This window comes from Microtus ochrogaster, linkage group LG1 (genome assembly GCF_000317375.1).
Source record: "Microtus ochrogaster isolate Prairie Vole_2 linkage group LG1, MicOch1.0, whole genome shotgun sequence".
Lineage (NCBI taxonomy): Eukaryota > Metazoa > Chordata > Mammalia > Rodentia > Cricetidae > Microtus > Microtus ochrogaster.
The window spans coordinates 34575305-34595224 of record NC_022027.1 but is presented as its reverse complement, the minus strand read 5'-3'; the positions used below and the strand labels follow the sequence as shown (position 1 = coordinate 34595224).

The following is a 19920-nucleotide window of genomic DNA, read 5'->3' as shown; positions in this document are numbered from 1 at the left end:
TCATCTCTGTTCCTTGGATTCTCTTAAAGCCTTCATATGTGCTGCTTGGAAGACAACTGCGCCTATTTTAGAGCCTCCTTATCTAACTTCACCAGGAAGGCCTCTGCGCTAGCCTTTCTCTTTAAAAATGTGTCTCATTACTATATAACCTTGTTTCTTTCACAAAGTTTATCACAATTTTATTCTCTCTCTCTCTCTCTCTCTCTCTCTCTCTCTCTCTCTCTCGATTTTTCAAAAACAGGGTCTCTCTGTGTAACAGCCCTAGCTGTCCTAGAACTAACTCTGTAGACCAGATTATCATCAAATGTAAAGAGAGCCGCCAGCTCGCCAGCTTCTGCCTCCCTCCCAGTGCTGGGATTAAAGGCGTGCGCCACCACCACCCCATTCATCAAAACTTTCAAGTTCTTTACTCAAGCCTTGCCGCCTTGAAGATAAGGTCAGTATTCCTTCAGGGTAGAGTTTATCCTAAAGATAGTCTTAACCCCTGTGCCTAGAGCAAGATTAAAGGAGGAACAGTAGACACTACTAAATGAATAAATGAAAAGCACATTACGTAACAGCCTTAGATTCTGTCTCACGTTAATCATCCTAGGACTACCAAACGTTTCAGGAGGGAGCTCTGCACCCCTGGGTGTAGGAAGCACAGCAGCAAAGTCGACAAATCACGTGCCTTCCGGCCCTGGAAGGGGGAGGTTCCCTGGACCGTCAGGCAGCGCGGGGCGGGACGACGTGCCGAGGCCACGCCTCCTGACGACCAGAGGCCACGCCCCGGACGTCCTGCTTCTCCCGCCCTCCTCAGCGCTGCGACGTTCCGTGCGAAGCACGGAGCGTAAACAGCGCAAGGCATTTCGGGAGCGGGATTGTTTCAGTCCGGAAGCAGGCTCCATTTTAGCGCCGCCCGCCGTCGCCATCTGTTCCTCTCTCCTCCCCCCTCGTCGCCGTGGTGGCCTAGTCCCAACTGGAAGGCTGAAGGCCAGGCCGCCCGAGGCCAGCGCGGAAGGCGGGAAGGAGGAGAAGAAGAGACCGGGAGACCGGGTGCACGTAAGGAGCTGAGTGGCGCAGGTCAGGCCGGAGCGCGCGGCCCGCCGGACGGACGGACTGACGGACGGACTGGTGCGCCTGCGGCCGCGGCTGCGGCTCCCGCGCGACTCGCGTCCCGGCGGTGGCGACGGCGGAAGCCGGAGGGCAGCCATGGCGGCCGACAGCCGGGAGGAGAAAGGTGAGCGCGGAGGATGGGACCCCGGGCGGCCGGCGAGGGTACCGGGGAGCCGTGGCGTGCGGGCGGGCGTGCGGGCGGGGCTGGAGGTGCGGGCCTGGCGTCGAGCGGGCGATCGGGAGTCCTGGCCGGGCCTGGCGTCCTCCCCTCGTGGGGCCTCACACCTCGGCCCGGACCTCACTTCAGACTCGGCTTATAGCCGTCCCGGGAGCGGTTGGGAGCGGGCCTGCTCCGAGGGGCCTGTCCCCACGCTCGCTTCCTAGGAGGATTATGCGGATGTCATGCGTCTTTTCTGAACTATCTTTCTGATCGACGTATTCGAAAATTATGTCATAGGTAGCGTTGGTAGACTAATGGTTAGGCCAGTTTAAATGATACGGGTGGATTATGGATTTCGAGAAATACCTGAAAGTAACTTCTGTTTTCTTAGATAAACAAAGAACCGTGTTGTATTCCTTGAGCGCTTACTTTCGAAAGGAAGATGCTAGAAGAAAATAACATGCCCCCCCAACCCCGCCCCAAATCCTGTCAGCTCATCACCCAGAAATACGGTGCACATACCCTTTAAAAATGTACAACCAGGAATACATAGGTGCAGATTAGTTGCAGAGATAAATTGGAAGAGCTTGTGCTGATAAAATGCCATTTCTTCTAAAATTCTGACTTTCCAGAGACCACAGTTGCTGCTGTAGGCTCCAGATTAGGACGTTCGCTGGAGAGTGGTCTGGATTGGATGCTGGCCTGAGCTATATACCAGTCTTGGAATAGTTAGTATGATGAAAATAAAATAAAACACAATTGCTGCCGTATACTCCTCAAGCCTCTGTGTGGCTCATTAATTTGAGATGGAGATTTGTTCACTTAGATGAAGCTTTTTGGGTTTTTCTGATCAGCGTCAGTAGGTATGCTTCAGTGAATTGCCTTGGCATAAAGACGAGCTGTGGAAGTGGTATGTGTGAGATAATGCCTTTGTCATTTGCTTTTTTTTTTTTTTTTTGAGACAGGGTTTCTCCTTAGCACCAGACTGTTATGGAACTTGCTCTGTAGACCAGGCTGGCCTTGAACTCAGATCTGCCTGCCCCTGCACCCTGAGTGCTGGGATTAAAGGTGTCTGGCAGCTCTTCCTCCTTAAGCAATTCTTCTACTAATTGCAGTTTTATTTTCTATCCTTAAACTAGCACCCCAGAATTGCCCCTGCGACATCCTCAAAGAATGTGAACAAAGAATTCTGTTAGCAAATAAAGAAATTACTTTTTTAAATTATAGTGAAGTCAGTTTAAAAAAGATCTTAACGTCATCTTATCAACAATTATCAACAGTTAAAGATTCATTCAAACTTTGGTTGTCACAATGAAATTTCTGACTTAAAAGTATGGGGTTCCAGTAGCTCTCAAGTTAGGCAAAGTGAACCAAACACAACAGTGACAAAGATTCAGTGGTCAGTGTGTTGCCTCTTAAAGTGGACATACCTTAGAAAAATGAATAATATACAGTAATGGAAAGTGAAAAAAAGTAATGATCATTTGGTTTTAGAAATGTACTTTCTAGGGAAGGTGCAGTCCAAACACATAAAGTATTATTGAGAAGTAGTGGTATCACTTTTCATCAGTGCTTAGAATTATTAGAAATAGTTACTTAAAACTTAAATTTTTAAGCTATGCTTTCTCATTTACATTTTCTGGTTCAAGGGATTCTTTTTACAGTTAAAAATCAAGATTATTTTTTCTATGCAAACAGCTAGTAGTCTACTGGAAGTACTTAGTTCCATTTGACCATTGTCAGACACTTAAGAATTATAGGCAAAATTAGAATCAGTAAGTAACACTTGAACAAGGAAAATTGAGAATGTTAAATATTGTTACATATTTTACAGCACATTATAAAACTGTGCCCTCTAGTCTTGCCAAAACTTAAATTTAATAAATCCCTATGTTTTGGAAAGTCTTGATCAAAAACAAGTCTCAGGTAGCAGAAAATTGCAACTCCTGTGTGTTAATATCAGAATGAATTTTAAAGAGTCTTAGGAATTCTTAAATTGGGCTTTGTAATAAACACATTAATTCCATAATTCGTCATAAATCCTTGCTACCTGGACAAATTACCAGGTTGACAATTTGCCCAAACAGTAAATTTGAAATAATCAGAGTTGACTGTTTTGTGGCGCTTTTTGTTTTGTTGTTGGTTTTGCCTTTTTTTTTTTTTTTTTTTTGGTTTTTTTTCGAGACAGGGTTTCTCTGTGGCTTTCTCTGTGACTACTAGCTCTGTAGTCCAGGCTGGTCTCGAACTCACAGAGATCCGCCTGCCTCTGCCTCCCGAGTGCTGGGATTAAAGGCGTGCGCCACCATTGCCCGGCTACCTCATGGTTTTGCCTTTTTGAGGATGCTGGGAAACAAAGTGCCCACTGTGTATCAGGCAAATACTCTACTACTGAACCACATCCCTTCATTTTTCTGTAGGATGAAGAAATGCACATGTTTTTTGTTAAAGTAAAATTTTGCATGAATTTTATTTGAGCTACAGTGTAAAGTTGAGAGCTGAGTTTTTAGTTATACACATATATACACACAACTAACTGTGTACGTAGATATACATCCACTTGTATACATGTTGTGGTCAGCAGTATTGTGAACTAGTTACCTGAAGAAAGGCTCCGTAAAACAGTTTGTGTTTGGTATACACCCCCTGTCCCATTTTGGGTCTTGTTTTAGTTTACCCATAGCAGAAGTAAGTGGAAAATTAATATACTATCTTTAGGTGTCAATTGATGCTATAGAGGGTGGGAAATATTGAGGGGAGGTTTCTTTAAGTCTCTGGACATTATTAAAAGAATGATAGTTTGCAGGCTGGAAGGATGGCTCAGCAGCTAAGTATACTTGGTTGCTCTTGGGAATACTCTAGTTTGGTTCCTAGAACCCACATATAAGCTTACAACTGTCCTTAGCTCCATTTCCAGATTCCAATGCCTGACCTCCACCAGGCCTCATGGTGCACATACATACATACAGGCAAAACACTGACACAATCAGAAGGGTGGTTTTTTTTGTTTTGTTTTGTGGTGTTGGCTTTTTTCTGTGTATCTTTGGTGCCTGTCCTGGAACTAGCTGTTGTAGAACAGGCTTGTCTCAAACTCAAAGAGATCCGCCTGCCTCTGCCTTCTGGGTGCTGGGATTAAGGCATGTGCCACCACCAGCACCACCCAGTTTAGGATGGTAGTTTTTAATAACTGAAATAGCTGAGGGATTATCCTAATATAAGGAAATGTACTTTGCATTATAACAAAAGTGAGATTTCCAGACATCCTGTTTTACCTCCCTGAAACTTAAGTGAACGGAAGAGAAAAGAGAGGTGAATTTCCTTGCCTGGGCTTGAAAACATGCATTTAACATTTTCTTAATCTGATTATGAACCTTGAAATAAGTAGTATTATGTATTGTTTGGCCTACAGTCTAATGTGATCGAGTTGTGTGTCCCAGATGAGGATTACTACACCAATCTCTCTTCAGTTAAGGTTTATGATCTTTTTATGTAGAGTTAAGATTTTAGTTAAGGCGCTTAAATTCTTTGTATTTTATTTCAGAATTCTTTGTACAAAACATAGCCATCTAAGGCTAGTCTACCTTGAGAATCCTGTTCTTATTTCTATCTAAAGTCCCACGACAAGCAGAATTACTTGCCTTGTTGCGTTTAATATCTCTCTGAGATGGAAACAAGGCTCTAAGAACAGTGATTCCTGTTTTGTTTTGCCTCCTATACCTAGAAAGCTGTAGTTTTACCTCAAACTCAGTTTGTTAATAGTAACATAACATTCCATATATGAAAAGTAATGTAAATAGAAGACATTTGCAGATTGTCTTCCTTAAGAGGGTAATTAAGTTGTTTTTAATTTTTTTTTCCTTAAATTGAGGCAGCATTTAAAAGTAACACTGTCCTAAATAAAATTTGGATTTGCCAATATGAATGAAAATTTGCAGGATGTGATAACAATACTTGGATTTTGTTAACAGTCTACAGTGATTGCTTAGAATTGTTTTTGCCCATGTATTTTTATGTTAAATGTTTGACTCCTTTTTTTTTTTTTTCTTTTTTTCGAGACAGGGTTTCTCCGTAGCTTTGGAGCTTCTCCTGGAACTAGTTTTAGTAGACCAGGCTGGCCATGAACTCAGAGAGATCCTCCTGTCTCTGCCTCCCGAGTGCTGGGATTAAAGGTGGTGTACCACCACCACCCAATTATTCTGCCCTTTTAAAGACAAAGCATCCAGTAGCTTAGTTCTTCTGTTGACTCTTAATATTCATCCTTTGAGTAGATTTGAACCTTAGTTCTAAATAGAAATACTCTTGAAGGAAATCTGTTTTGTTGAACTAATTTTAGTTGCATTGTCCACATTTTGAAATAAAATATTTGTTTTGTGATAGTTTAATTTTGAAACAGATTTAGATGCTTTAAAATGATTTTAGGTCTAGTTTTCTGTATAGCCATCAAAGGAAAAACTGAAAAGTTTATTTTAACCCCACACAAAATAGGATTATACAGTACATGAATTATATGGCCTTACAATTTTTAAGCTGGTGTTCACCAACTTAAGTTCCTTTTACTGTTAGTATTCTTAGGTAAGGCTGTTGTTCTATGAAGTAACTAAATCTATACGTATTACATATGTATGTAAAAAGGGGCTTAAACTTTTATCACTAGTGAACCCTTGATCAAATATGCTTACGTGACCCTGACTGTATAGACATAGAAAATATATATATGTCAAATATTTATGGATAATTTAATTTTACTCTTAAAGACAAGCAAATTTGCATACTAATCAGATAAGCTATATTCTTTTTAGTTTTACATGAAGAATTAAATCCTGAGTGAATGATACTAGAAGTGGTTGAACACTTAATGCCATTTTGCATAAATCTGTACTGCAGAAATGTGTTTAGGTCATTTCACAAATCGTTATCCTAATCCCAAGCCAAGCTTCACTTAACAGTTGTGATATACAAATCAGCAAGTCAGAAAACAGCTTTAAAAATCAGATATTCTAATACAATCTAAAGGTACATTTGATATTTACATGCTAAGGAATGGCTGTAGGAAAACATCTTCATTTTTCCCAAGAAAGAAAACCATATATTTCTATAAGCGTAAATTTTTGAGTGCAGACGAAAAGACCTCAGTTGTGTTGTAGGATGGCACACACAATTGCAAAGTATGCATGTAGTATGTTCATAACCAAGGTAAAATATTGGTGTGACATAGTAAGTACTGTGAGAAATACTTGAGGTTCATTTTCTTTTTTTTTAATATTTATTTATTTATTTGTTTGTTTATTATGTATACAATATTCTGTCTGTATGCCTGAAGGCCAGAAGAGGTCGCCAGACCTCTTTTACAGTTGGTTGTGAGCCACCATGTGGTTGCTGGGAATTGAACTCAGGACCTTTGGAAGAGCAGGCAATGCTCTTAACCACTGAGCCATCTCTCATTTTAAGTTGTGGTTATTGTGCATTACTCTTTACTAGTGTCAGTAACCCCACATGGTTAATAGGTTGAAACCTACAGTTCAAAGTCTGTGGTAAAGAATATCAATAATGCTAAGCAAAGTGATGGAAAATTTATTTAAAGAAAATTGTCCTAAACTGGGCGGTGGCGGTACATGCCCTTTAATCCCAGCACTCAGGGAGGCAGAGACAGGAGGATCTCTGTGAGTTCGAGGCCAGCCTGGATTACAAGAGCTAGTTCCAGGACAGGCACCAAAGCTACAGAGAAACCTTGTTCTTGAAAGACAGAAAAAAAAAAAAAAACAGGGCTGGAGAGATGGCTCAGTGGTTAAGAGCATCGCCTGCTCTTCCAAAGGTCCTGAGTTCAATTCCCAGCAACCAGATGGTGGCTCACAACCATCTGTAATAAGGTCTGGTGCCCTCTTCTGGCCTTCGGCACACACACACAGATAGACTATTTTATACATAATAAATAATAAATAAATATTTAAAAAAAACAAACAAAACAAAAACTTTATTTTTAAAAATTTATTTATTATGTATGCAGTATTCTGTGTGCACACCAGAAGAGGATGGTTTTGAGCCACCATGTGGTTGCTGCGAATTGAACTTGGTCCTCTGGAAGAGCAGCCAGTGCTCTTAACCTCTGAGCCATCTCTCCAGCCCTCAATAATTTTTTAATTACATTGAAGATAATTATTTTTTATCCTTAAATATTAGAGATGATTATTTAAGGGCAAGGATCTTTAAGGACAGTAGCATGACATTGTTTGTTTCCTTTATAACTAGTTCATTTTAAGTTGAAAAATGAAGTGTATATAAAGTATACTTTTTACAACCAGTCAGCAGAGGAACCAGCTTGAATTATTATATATTACCTACTGTTAAGGGTATTTACTAGTTTTGAAAACATCTTCCGCTCATATTTGTCTCAACAGTAAAGAATTTTGTTTATCTCTCCAAACCTGTGTAGGCGTTTATTGGTTTGTCTACTTTTCTGTGTTGGGACATAATGCTGAGAGGTTTAACCCATGCTGGAGCGGCCATAAGGAAGAGTGACTGAGTGACTGTAGAAAAAAACCCAAGAAGCTCTAGATATTTTGGGTTTTCTCAGCCAAAAATATTTGAGCCATTCTTAACACCTTTCTAGCCTCACTGTCAACCAGACTAAACTTCTGATAGATCCCAGGTGATGTCTCAGAAATATGAGCAATAATGGAAAATGATTGTTACTGTCTTATAGCATCTTCAGATAATTGGGGCTTGTGTGTATTTATTGAATAGATTTATGCTCTGAACCAGATTTTAAATATGATAGAATAGAGCCTGAGGGACAAGGTTTAAGATCTCACTGTGGTAAGGAAAGGTTTTGTAGGTTGAAACACTCCTTAGGTGTTTAAGCCTCCTTTCTTCAATGATTATTTGTATTTCTTTTTGATTGGCATGTAAGATATTAGATATGATGACATTTTCTTTTTTTTAAAAAAATATTTATTTATTTATTATGTATACAATGTGTGTATGCCTGCCGGCCAGAAGAGGTCACCAGACCCCATTACAGATGGTTGTGAGCCACCATGTGGTTGCTGGGAATTGAACTCAGTACCTTTGGAAGAGCAGGCTATGCTCTTAACCGCTGAGCCATCTCTCCAGTCCATCATGACATTTTCAAATAAGGGTGTGTTTTGTTAGATTCTCCCCTCATATCTTCCCTATCTCATTGTTTCTCATAGCCCTTCCTCCATCTCTTCCTCTTTCATGTCACATGTATCTTTCAAATTTTTAATTGAATTGTGTGTTTGTTAATAGTGTCAGGCTAGAAGTAGGGAAAATTAGATTTCAAAGACTTGATTTCCCAATTCATAGTTATCATAGAATAGATAATCTAAATTTCTTCATTTCCTAGTTTCCTGTTTTATTTCAGTTAATACATTAGTGGTTTTAGTGATAGAGAAGATAAAATGTAGTCATTTATATCGGGGGTATAGCAAAACATTTTATTAAGGGTTAGAAAAGCTTTGTGAATCACAACAATTCCTGGTTACATTACTTATCTGCCAAATTTTGCTAAGCCTGTATTTAGCTTGTTATAGACTATAGTACAAATAAAACTGTACTCAAGTAGGAAGATTGGTTTTCTGGATTAAGTGAATTTTAAATGTTTCTGGCTATACAAGGCCAAGGTTTGGGGCACAATTAATTTGAAATTCATACTACTTTTTAAAAATATTTTGCATTCGTGTTCTGTCCTGCTTTTCATCTAATTGTAGATTTTGGAAGCTTGAACTCCCGACTCATATTTACCTTCTCTATGTAAGTACTTTTGGCTAGCTTTTCTTTTTTGATTTTTCAAGATAGGGTTTCTCTGGGTAGCCTTGGAAACTTGCTCTGTAGACCTGGCTGGCCTTGAATTCACAGAGATCCACTTGCCTCTGCCACCTGAGTGCTGGGATTAATGACATGGCCACCTGTGCCTTTAATCCTCTGGCTTCTTTTTTTAAATTTTTTTTTTTAAGTTTTATTTTATGTGTAGTAGTGTTTTTGCCTGTATGGAAATCTATGTACTCTGCATGATGCCTGTGGATGTCAGAACAGGGCATCCATCCCTGTGACTGGAGTCAAGAATGATTGTAAGCTGCCATGTAGGTTCTGGGAACAGATGCTGGTCTTCTGCAAGAAGTGCTTGCTGGGCGGTGGTGGCTCACATTTTAAATCCCAGCACTCAGGAGGCAGAGGCAGGTAGATCTCTATGAGTTCCAGGACAGGCTCCAAAAGCTACAGAGAAACCCTGTCTCGAACAACCAAAAAACAAAAACAAACAAAAAGAAAAAGTGCTTTTAGCCACTGAACCACCACTGTAATCCTGAGCTTCTAATTCTTTCTGCCTTCTTTATTTCATATGGTCATATAGTGAAGGTGCTGAAATGTTAGCAATAAGATGTTAAGTAGGCATTGCATAGTTAGTATTTATCTTGGAAGTTTGTAGACATTATCTGAAACAGCAGTCAGTACCCGAATTTGAAATTTTTAAAAACATTACACTGTAAAATTGCTTTTTATAAGGAATTATGATGTGGGTGTACCTTTGAAATTTAAATTGTGTGTTTTTTTGTTTTTTTAGTGAGCTTATGAGATGTAATGCTGTTTGGGGGGTTATTTCTCATTAATTAATTTTATGAAAAGATTTGTCTATTTTCAATAGTCTGTATTTTTCATAGTTTTTCAGTTTTCTGTGAATGTATTTCATTCCTTCAAAACTAGTTGATGGCACTTTTTTTTTTAACTGATAAAAGAACTTTGAGCAGGTAATTATTAAGCATCTTTCTAGATTTGGCTTATTTCTAGAAAACTATTGTTTGTTTTAGATTTTTAATTTTATGTATATGAGTGCTTTGTATATCTGTGTACCTCATGGTGTGCAGGATGCTCACAAAGGCCAGAAGATGGTGTTGGAACCCCTGGAACTGGAGCTAAGATTGATTGTGAGCCACCTTGTGGGTTCTGGAAACAATCCAAGTCCTGCAAGAACAACACATGCTCTTAACCACGAAACCATAATCTCCAGCCCCTATCCCATTTATTTATTTTTTAGAAGGTAGTGTCTAAAATAGCACTTTCCATCATCATTCTGATCTTGAAGGATCTTTATGTGAAAACACGAGATGATATATTCCTTTTTATTCAACATATTTTGATTTTCACTAAGAGTAAATGAAGAAATATGACTTATTTCTTCATTTTAGAAAAGTGAAGTACAGATAAATATTCATAACACCCAAAGAAGTCAGTCATGCCAGTAACAGATTTATTTTTTCATCTTTCAATGGAAAGCATTTTTGTTTATTTTAAACAAATAAACAAAAGAAACGTTGTTTCTCTTATTATTGCTTGTGTTAACTGTTACAGGTATCTTCAGCCCTTTTTCTTTTCCTGTTATTATTAACCTCACTGCTTCAAATGGGATTTGTTGCTTACTATAATTGTTTCATCAGGTTTTATGACTGTATAGTTTGTTTTTATTGTAAATTTGCAAAGTTATTTTTTTTAACTTTTTATTCTTTGTGTCTTTCACATCATGAATCTCAGTTCCATTCATTTTCTGACCCTTTGTGTCTGCCCAAGCAACCTCCTGCCCTCAGTAAAATAAAATGTAAGAGGAAAAATAAGGAAAAAAATCTCATCATGGAAACTAGTGTGGCACAAAGTCACATAGCAAATCTTTTTATTTATGTGTCTTTACATGCAAGTATTCATTGCGAAGAAGTCATTGGTCTGCTTCGAGGCCTCTGGTTCTATCTATGTGGGACTCCTTGAATATCCTGTTATGTGTTATGGCGATCCTACCAGTACTGTCCCCATCACATGCTCCATCCAGGCCAGGTGGATATTGGTGGGCCAAGTCAAAACCCTGGTTCTGAATCTGAGTAGTTGTAGGGTTGGCCATCAAAATTGTTCTACGTTTTGGGGCCTGGAATATGCCAGTTTAGATAGAGTTGCCTTTCTGAGAAACTGAATCTTTTATTATCAGGTTGCAGATATTGAGGGTTTTTTAGTAGATTAATTTTGCTTTGTAGCTTAGGCTGGTCTGGAGTTTGAATATCCCCTGCTCAGTCAGTCTCGGTAGTTTTTATTCTTAAAACTAATTTAATGACAATTTCAGATGAATAAAGACTTTACTGAAGTAGTACCTTGTGTACTCCAAGTGTATTCTGTAAACTTCACCATTTGTCACATTTGTGTTTCTCTCTGGCATTCATTCTTCTTTCAGGTTGATCTGTCTTCATTGAATCTGTGGGTATATGCTTGCAGACTTGTATTTTTTTATTTTTCTTGAACTATTTGCTATGGGTATGATGCATCTTTACCCTTAAGTACTTAATTTCCTTAAGCATGTTATAATCACAAAATTAAGACTCAGTCTTGGATACGGCTGTGTTTGTCTCATTTCTTGTATGATGAAATGGGGTTTGTGTGTGTGTGTGTGTGTTTCATAATACACATTCAAATTATGCATTTTGGATATTAATATCACAAAACTACTATTCTGACCTAAGTGAGCCATATTTGGAGTTTTTGTGATGGTGATTTATGTCCTTTTGGTGATGCTAACTTTGATTACTTGCGCCAACTGGTGTGTACCATCTTTTCATACCTTAAATGATATGCTTCTAGTTTGAGAGATGAGAACTATATGTATATCCATTATTGTTTAATGGGAATGATCCTTAAGTAAAAGCTCTTTGGAAGTTATGAACAATTTTTTTAAAAAAATTTTAAAAAGTCTTTATATTACATACCAATCTCAGTTTCTTCTCCCTCTCTTCTTCCTGCTCTCTCCACAATTCCCCCATCCCTTATGGACTTTTTTTCCTTTAAAGATTCGTTTATTATGTACATAGTGTTTTGGCATGTATGCCTATACACCAGAAGAGGCCACCATATCTCGTTATAGATGCTTGTGAGCCATCATGTGCCTGGGAAATGAACTCTGGACTTCAGGTTAAGCAGCCAGTGCTCTTAACCTCTGAGCCATTGTTCCAGCCCCCATGAGCATTCTTAATTACTCAAAATAAATGATTTTTTATAAGTATTTAAAAGTAAATGATTATGTCTACAAGAGCTAGTTCCAGGACAGGCTCCAAAACCACAGAGAAACCCTGTCTCGAAAAACCAAAAAAAAAAAAGTAAATGATTAATAATACTGATTTTTTTTTTCTATTTCTTAAATGTGTTTGCAGATGGGGAACTTAATGTTTTAGATGATATTTTGACTGAAGTACCAGAACAGGATGATGAACTCTATAATCCAGAGAGTGAACAGGATAAGAATGAGAAAAAAGGTAAGAATCTGTGATTTTTGTCAAAATTCACAGTTTAAGTAGGGTATTCAACCCCCCCCCCCCCAATCCCCTGTCCCCCAACCCCTACCCGGACAGTTCTATGTAGTTTTGGAGCCTGTCCAGGCTGGCCTTGAATTCAGAGATCTGGACGCCTCTGCCTCTCAAGTGTTTGAGATTGAAGGCGTGTGCCACCAGCACCCAGCTCAATTCAGTTTCTTAAGAAAAATCTCTGCTTTTGTACTTGTTCCTTGGCTTTTAGTACTAAAAGCCCTCAGTAAACTTTTTCATAACAGACCCTAATCATATGAATAAAAACACTTAAAAAAAAAAAGTCTGGAAAGATAATTTGGCATTTACGAGCACTTGATTTAGCCGAGGACCAGGGATCGGTTTCCATCACTCCCTTGGCAGTTCACAATTACAGAGGATCCAGTACCTGCTACTGATCTCTGCAGGCACCAGACACACTGGGGCACAAATACATACAGTTCCAAAACACATAGAAAATAATATTTAAAGCCTTTCAAATAATGGGCTTTTAGTTCGGCAGTTGGAAAGCTGTTTTGTTTAAATTCGTTCTGGAATTAAGATATTTTAGGAGGTATTTTAAAGAATTGACATTTTTCTGTTTATTTTTGTACTTTTTCCCTATAACTGATTGATATACATTTATTTGTAAATCTTGGTGAAATTAATAGATTAACACTAATACTTTTATCTATCTTTTTAAATTGTATTTTAAAGGATCAAAAAGAAAAAGTGAACGAATGGAATGTACTGACAGCAAGCGACAAAAGCCTTCCATCCATTCAAGGCAGTTGATTTCTAAACCACTGAGCTCATCCGTTAGCAATAATAAAAGAATAGTTAGTACAAAAGGAAAGTCGGTTACAGAATATAAAAATGAGGAATATCAAAGGTCTGAAAGGAACAAGCGTCTAGATGCTGATCGGAAAATTCGTCTGTCAAGTAGTTCTAGAGAACCTTACAAGACTCAACCAGAAAAAACTTGTCTACGGAAAAGGGATTCTGAAAGAAGGGCCAAGTCTCCTACACCAGATGGTTCTGAGGTAGTAAATGTTATTGCAGATAATAAAGCAGTTCTTTTTGAGGCTTTAGAACTTTTACTCGTCTTGACCTTGTCTATTAATGACTGCTGATTCCCTTTTTCTTTAAACATCAGAGAATTGGACTTGAAGTTGATAGACGTGCAAGCAGATCCAGCCAATCCTCAAAGGAAGAAGTAAACTCTGAAGAATATGGCTCTGACCATGAGACGGGGAGCAGTGGTTCTTCTGATGAACAGGGCAACAACACTGAGAATGAGGAGGAAGGAGTGGAAGAAGATGTAGAGGAAGATGAAGAGGTAGACGAAGATGCAGAAGATGATGAGGAAGTGGATGAAGATGCAGAGGAGGAAGAGGAGGATGAAGAGGAAGAAGAGGAGGAGGAGGAGGAAGAAGAGTATGAACAGGACGAGAGAGATCAGAAGGAAGAAGGAAATGATTATGACACCCGGAGTGAGGCCAGTGATTCTGGTTCTGAGTCTGTTTCCTTCACAGATGGATCTGTCAGATCTGGGTCAGGAACGGATGGCTCAGGTAGTGCTTTGTTTTTTTGTTTTTGTTTTTGTTTTTTTCTTAATACGACAGCTTGTTCTTCCCTTTTGAGGGATTTGGGGTGATAAGGGGTTTTGTTACCTTTTATCTTTAGTTACATTTCCCTGAATATCAATAATTTCAAGTAAAATTTATAGATTTCAGGATATTTCCTGGCTAAAGTATAAATTTGTGTGAGTCCAAGTTTGTTTATATGAAAGTATTTCAGGCTTTAGTTTTATAGGTTCTTAATATTTTCATCACTGACAGTAGCTTTTTTCAGATATATATGCATTTGGTGTATATTCATATGGAATCTTTACACTAATTATTATGTCATTTTCATGGTAGAATGCCCCTACATTTCTATCATGTGACAGTAGAGCCAAAGAAACAAGTACATTCTTTTTTCTCCAAAATGTAAGATTTTCTTTTTATTCAATACTTGACTGAGAGCCTGTAGAGGTGTGAGGCTGATTTATGATGAAAAAGAATATAAATATCTTGTTAGAAAGACTGGGTAAGAGGTTATCTCTTTAATACTACTTTTCTTTTTTTGAGGGTTTGGCTATGGTTTATTCAGTGGGTAAGGGGAGGGAGGGAGAGATACAGGGAGAGAGACAGACGGAGGAGGGGAGGGAGAGAAGAGGCCCTAGTCACCTCTTCCGAAGTTAGATGGGGCAGAGAGCTCCCTTTATGCTATTTAATCTATGGAATAAAACATAAGCCTACTCACAAGAACAAGGTGCCCTTTGCTGAAGAAAGATTCAGGGGTCACAGCAAAAAGAGGAACTTATAGTTTCATGGGTATTTCTTGTCAGGATGATATCAGATCAGATGAGCTACCTAATTAAATAATCTATATTACAGAATTTTACTATTAGTAGGTCATTGCAATGACAGTAATCTACCAGTTGCTTTGTAGCAGTTGGAAACTGAAGTGCTTTTAACCTTGTGTTCACTTGAGTAGTGGGTTCGAGGATTTAAGTATTTGTCTTTCTTTTTATACAGTTGAGAGAAGTCTTTAAAGACGTATTTAACCGAATAGATGATAGTTAGATTTGATGTAAAAAGTTGGAGGAAGTTTGTTCCATCATTTATTTTACTAATGGGCTGCATTTTTTTTTTTTTTTTGGTTTTTCGAGACAGGGTTTCTCTGTGGTTTTGGAGCCTGTCCTGGAACTAGCTCTTGTAGACCAGGATGGTCTCGAACTCACAGAGATCCACCTGCCTCTGCCTCCCGAGTGCTGGGATTAAAGGCGTGCGCCACCACCGCCCGGCTGGGCTGAATTTTTTATACTCTGTAATGGATAGGAAGTATAAATCAATTGGCAAGGTGTGTGTAGTACTCTAAGCCTGAAATCTTAGGCACTTGGGAAGGTAATGCAGAAATTATTGTGGGTGGGTTTGAGTCTATCCTGGTCTGTGTAAGACTGTTTCAAAAGCAAAACCAAAAGTTGCTATTGTGAAGAATCACCAATTTTGGAGATGTGTGAAACCACCCATAGAACTAGAGGAATTTTTTTTTTTTACAGGATTCTATGTTTTGGGGTATTGAATCAAATAATGGGGTTTGCGGAAATGCTTAGAACCTGAAACATTTTTTTTTTTTATTTAATAAGTTTTTACATGAATTTGTTAGTAGTATAGTAGACTACTTCATGTTATATTTTTGTGGAGAATATATTTTCAATTTAAAGGGTAGCCTATCATTTTACAACAAATTCATAATTTTTAATAATAGATTGTTATAAAAGATACCTGGAACTGAAAATTTTGTGGCTTTTACTTAAGACACTATTCATAGGTAACTTTTCTTAAGTAATTTTATAAATATTACTTGAAAGAAATGATGTTACTTTGAAATTTTTGATTTGGACATGCCAGTTTTTAAGCATTTAAGTTCAGTATCACAAGCTTTCTAGCAAGATTGCATTTCAATTTCTCTAGCTGAACCTTTTCTCAGAATTTTTATTAATTTATACTCAGTGGCCAAAGCTTTTTTGGTGTTAGGAGAGTTTCATTATACTTTTGACCTGAGTAGTAACTTCCATGTACTTAAAGGTAGTACAAGTTATATAAAATGCTGGAAATTCCTTTATTAATGTCAGGTTTGCTGTACTATAAATTCAGCTGGGCAAGATCTTCTGTACCTGTTTGTATTTTCCTTCTATTATCTCTGTGAGGGATTTTAGCCACAAGAGATTTTCTTACTCGGAATTTGTAAAGTTTTTACCCTTGAAATGTTCAGGGAATAAAATTTAAACATACCACAGCTTTGAAAAAAATGTAAACATAACGTTGCTTAATAATTACCAGTATGTCCTTGCTTTAATACATTAAAGGTACCATGGACAATCTGCAGCATCCTGATGGGTACTAGTGCTTTCAATAAACAACAAAACAAATCTGTAAAATACCTTCTTCATTTACTCAGAAAGAAGGGAGCATAAGTATTGTACTCTTTAGATTGAAGGCAAGTGTGTCTTGCAACTGAGGAACTGTGGGACCTCAGCATTGCTTGGTTCTGTGTTTTGTTTTGTTTGTTTTGTTTTTTGTTTGGTCAAGGCTTCCATATCTAAACACACTAAGCATTCTCTAAGAATTCAGAGAGAAGAAAATTTAGTTTTTAAGTAGTTAATTGTGACAGTATATAGTAGGGCAATGTATGTGTGACCACTGAATTTCATTTTCAACTTTCCATTGTTTTTGTTTTTTTAAGACAGGGTTTCTCTGTAGCTTTGGAGCCTGTCCTGGAACTAGCTTTTGTAAACCAGTCTGGCCTCGAACTCACAGAGACCATTGTTTTTTGTTTTTTTTTTTTTTTTTAAGATAATTTATCCTTATATTTCTTGTCTCGCAGCTACCAGTTGAAGGGGTTTATTATTGTATGATTACAATAGCAAGCATCCACACGTTCCAAATTAAGCTCGATGTGGTGGGGAATCAGTTTTTGTTGATGTTAATATGTGTGTGTTTTCCAGTCAGAAAGCTTTGTGTTTTAGTGTTTGCATACATCACAGTGAGATTTCTGAGGAAGGTACTAGTGTAGTTCCAACAAGCAACAGGACTTAATACAGCACTTCATGGTACATACAAAATACTCACTAAGTTTAGTTGAAGAAAATTGTATTTGCTTTACAAATTTCCCTCTCTTGTGGGAAACTTTTTTTATAAAGCAGTTAAGTAAGTACCTGACTTCTTTTATATTCATGTTTTTATTGAGATGCGTGACAGGGTCAAACATACTTCTTGGCAGTATTTTTTTTTTAAATGAGACTAAGGAAGTTAAGCAATGAGAAGATGAAACATGGTTAATGTTTGAGAGCTGAATGACAGACAACACTAGATTGAGGACAACTTCTCATTTGAAATGCCTATTGGAGCCTTTTTTGTATTGTGATATTTTAAAAACTTGTTTGGATTTTTTGTTTTAGATGAGAAAAAGAAGGAAAGGAAGAGAGCTCGAGGTATATCACCCATTGTTTTTGATAGAAGTGGCAGTTCTGCATCAGAGTCATATGCAGGTAATCCCATTTAATTTTAGGATTATAGATGACTGATTATAACCTGCTTAAGAAAATGTGGAGGTTGTAGTTTAGTGTGAATTGTTGATGTCCATTAGTACTGAATTTTGGCATGTTCAGTGTAATAATTCTAGAGGAAACTAAGCTTTTTTCTTATTTTAATCCTGTTCTGTTACTGCTTCAGTGGAATTTTCAATTTTCACTTTTTTTTTCTCTTGGAAGATGATGATTCAGTGACTAGTTTTCTGAGTGGGAAACTGTTCAAATATACCAAAAAAAAGGAAAAACAAAAGAAAAAAATTCGAACAACCCAAAAAAAAAACCAAAACACTCGTACACATTGAGAAATATTTTTTTTGTGTGTGTGGGTGCGCCAGGAAGAATTAACTTTGTCTTTAATGAGAATTTTATGTGACAAGACTGTAGAAATTTTGTCTGAACAAATGTATTTTGGCTAAATACAGGTTCAGAAAAGAAGCATGAGAAATTATCATCTTCCGTTCGTGCTGTCCGAAAAGGTATCATTTAAATTTGAAATTGTTTTCATTGCATGCTTCATAAAGTCATTATTTTACCTTATTGGTTCTCCATTAATAGTTGGTTTAATGTGGTCATGTTCCGATATATCATGTTAAGGGAGAAAGCATTATAAACTAAAACAAAATTCCGTGCTTTGTGTCTGCTTTTTGTTGCCTTTCACAATAATTTTAAACAGCTTGGGATATTTTAGTTTCTAAACATAATGATTGATATATCCAAACATTTGGACCTATGTTTAACAGCATAATAGTCTATATCAATCTTTAGATGAATCTGATAATAGTCTAGAACTTGATAACATTGTCATACTTAAGTGTGGGTCAGATATACCGGAACATCGCTGGGTAAGGCTGCCCTGCACAGTGCTGGTTCTCTCTCCTTTACTTTACTTTATTCTGTTGTGCCTGAGCTTTCTAGGCTGATTGGGTGACTGGAATTTTTGCAGTTTAGCTGGGTTTAGTATAGTTGTATAAGTCCGTGGTTAATGAAACTGGATTTCTGTTTTTTGTTTTGTCTTTGTTTTTGTTTTTTTCAGATCAAACCAGTAAACTCAAATATGTCCTTCAGGATGCAAGATTTTTCCTCATAAAGAGTAACAACCATGAGAATGTGTCTCTTGCCAAAGCCAAGGTATTAGCATTAACCTTATTGAAACAGTCTCAATTCTAAAATGTTGACGTGCCACGATGAATGAAAACTACCTCCAGTAGCATAAGATGCTTTGAATTTCCCAGTTGCCACTCCAGATCTGCTTTCTGGCGAGTATGGACACCTGGTAGTGGTATGAATTCACCTTTTTCTCACCCTAGAAACCATAGTGCAGTGTTGAGGAGTGTGTCATTTAGACTGTAATAGATGTGTTTCTGTTAATATTCCTATATCCAGCCATTATAATATCATCTGGATTTAGGAAAAAACGTAGCTTTAAAGGTCTACCCGAGATTTTACCAAAAAGATTATCAGTTGCTAGAGGATACTGAAGAAATACACGACATTTATACTTTACGCCAGTTACTATATTTTCAAATTCATAAATTGAATAACATTTTCAATTGATTATCAGAACGTTCACATTTCTAAGCATATTTCAGTATTAATAGTGTTTCTGACTTGTACCAATAATTACACAAAACATTACAGAGAGAATGACCCTACTTGTTTTAAGCTGAGGTAATGACGTGCTAAAACATGAATTAAAAGACCACAGATTCCTAAAGAAAATTGAACTTCTTTGTCTTCACCTTACTTTTTCCTTTTTTAAAATAAAAATTGGTTAAAACTGATTCAGGAGTTTAAGTAGTTATGTTTCAGTCCTCGTTAAAAATAAACCTTTTCAACTTAAATTCTGAACTTAGGAAAAACTAGAATTTTGGCATTTTTGTTTTTTTTCAAATTTATGGTTTTACTGCTGATAGACCATTTTAAATTTATGTGATTAATTGAGGAACACAGAAGTTGCCATTAAGCTTTTAGTAATATACTTACCAGAATAAATTACTTTGATTTTAGGATAACTAGTCATTGATACTACAGAATTCTAGTTTGTAAGATTTTCCTGACAATTCCCTTTGTTAAGATTTTGTAAAGTTGTTAATTTTATATTTTTATATAATATAAATATCTGATATATATTATATATCAGATAAGTAGTTTCCAATTACTTTTACGTCCAATAAATAAGACTTTTGTTAGAGCTTTCTTAAATT

General features: G+C 37.3%; 1 protein-coding gene across 4 annotated transcripts in view; it reads left to right on the top strand.

The window, feature by feature from the left end:
• Nucleotides 1-855: 855 nt before the first annotated feature.
• Ythdc1 (YTH domain containing 1) overlaps nt 856-19920 on the top strand; it is a 31545-nt gene continuing 12480 nt past the window's right edge. For 2 of the 4 annotated variants that reach the window (XM_005359412.3, XM_005359411.3), the window contains exons 1-7: nt 856-1219; nt 12448-12549; nt 13294-13619; nt 13733-14150; nt 17585-17674; nt 18139-18192; nt 18750-18844. In XM_005359412.3, coding sequence (XP_005359469.1) covers nt 1192-1219; nt 12448-12549; nt 13294-13619; nt 13733-14150; nt 17585-17674; nt 18139-18192; nt 18750-18844 — 1113 coding nt within the window. In that variant the 5' untranslated portion in view covers nt 856-1191. The remainder of the gene's footprint in view (nt 1220-12447; nt 12550-13293; nt 13620-13732; nt 14151-17584; nt 17675-18138; nt 18193-18749; nt 18845-19920) is intronic. The other 2 variants (XM_005359414.3, XM_005359413.3) reach the window with 1 other exon arrangement.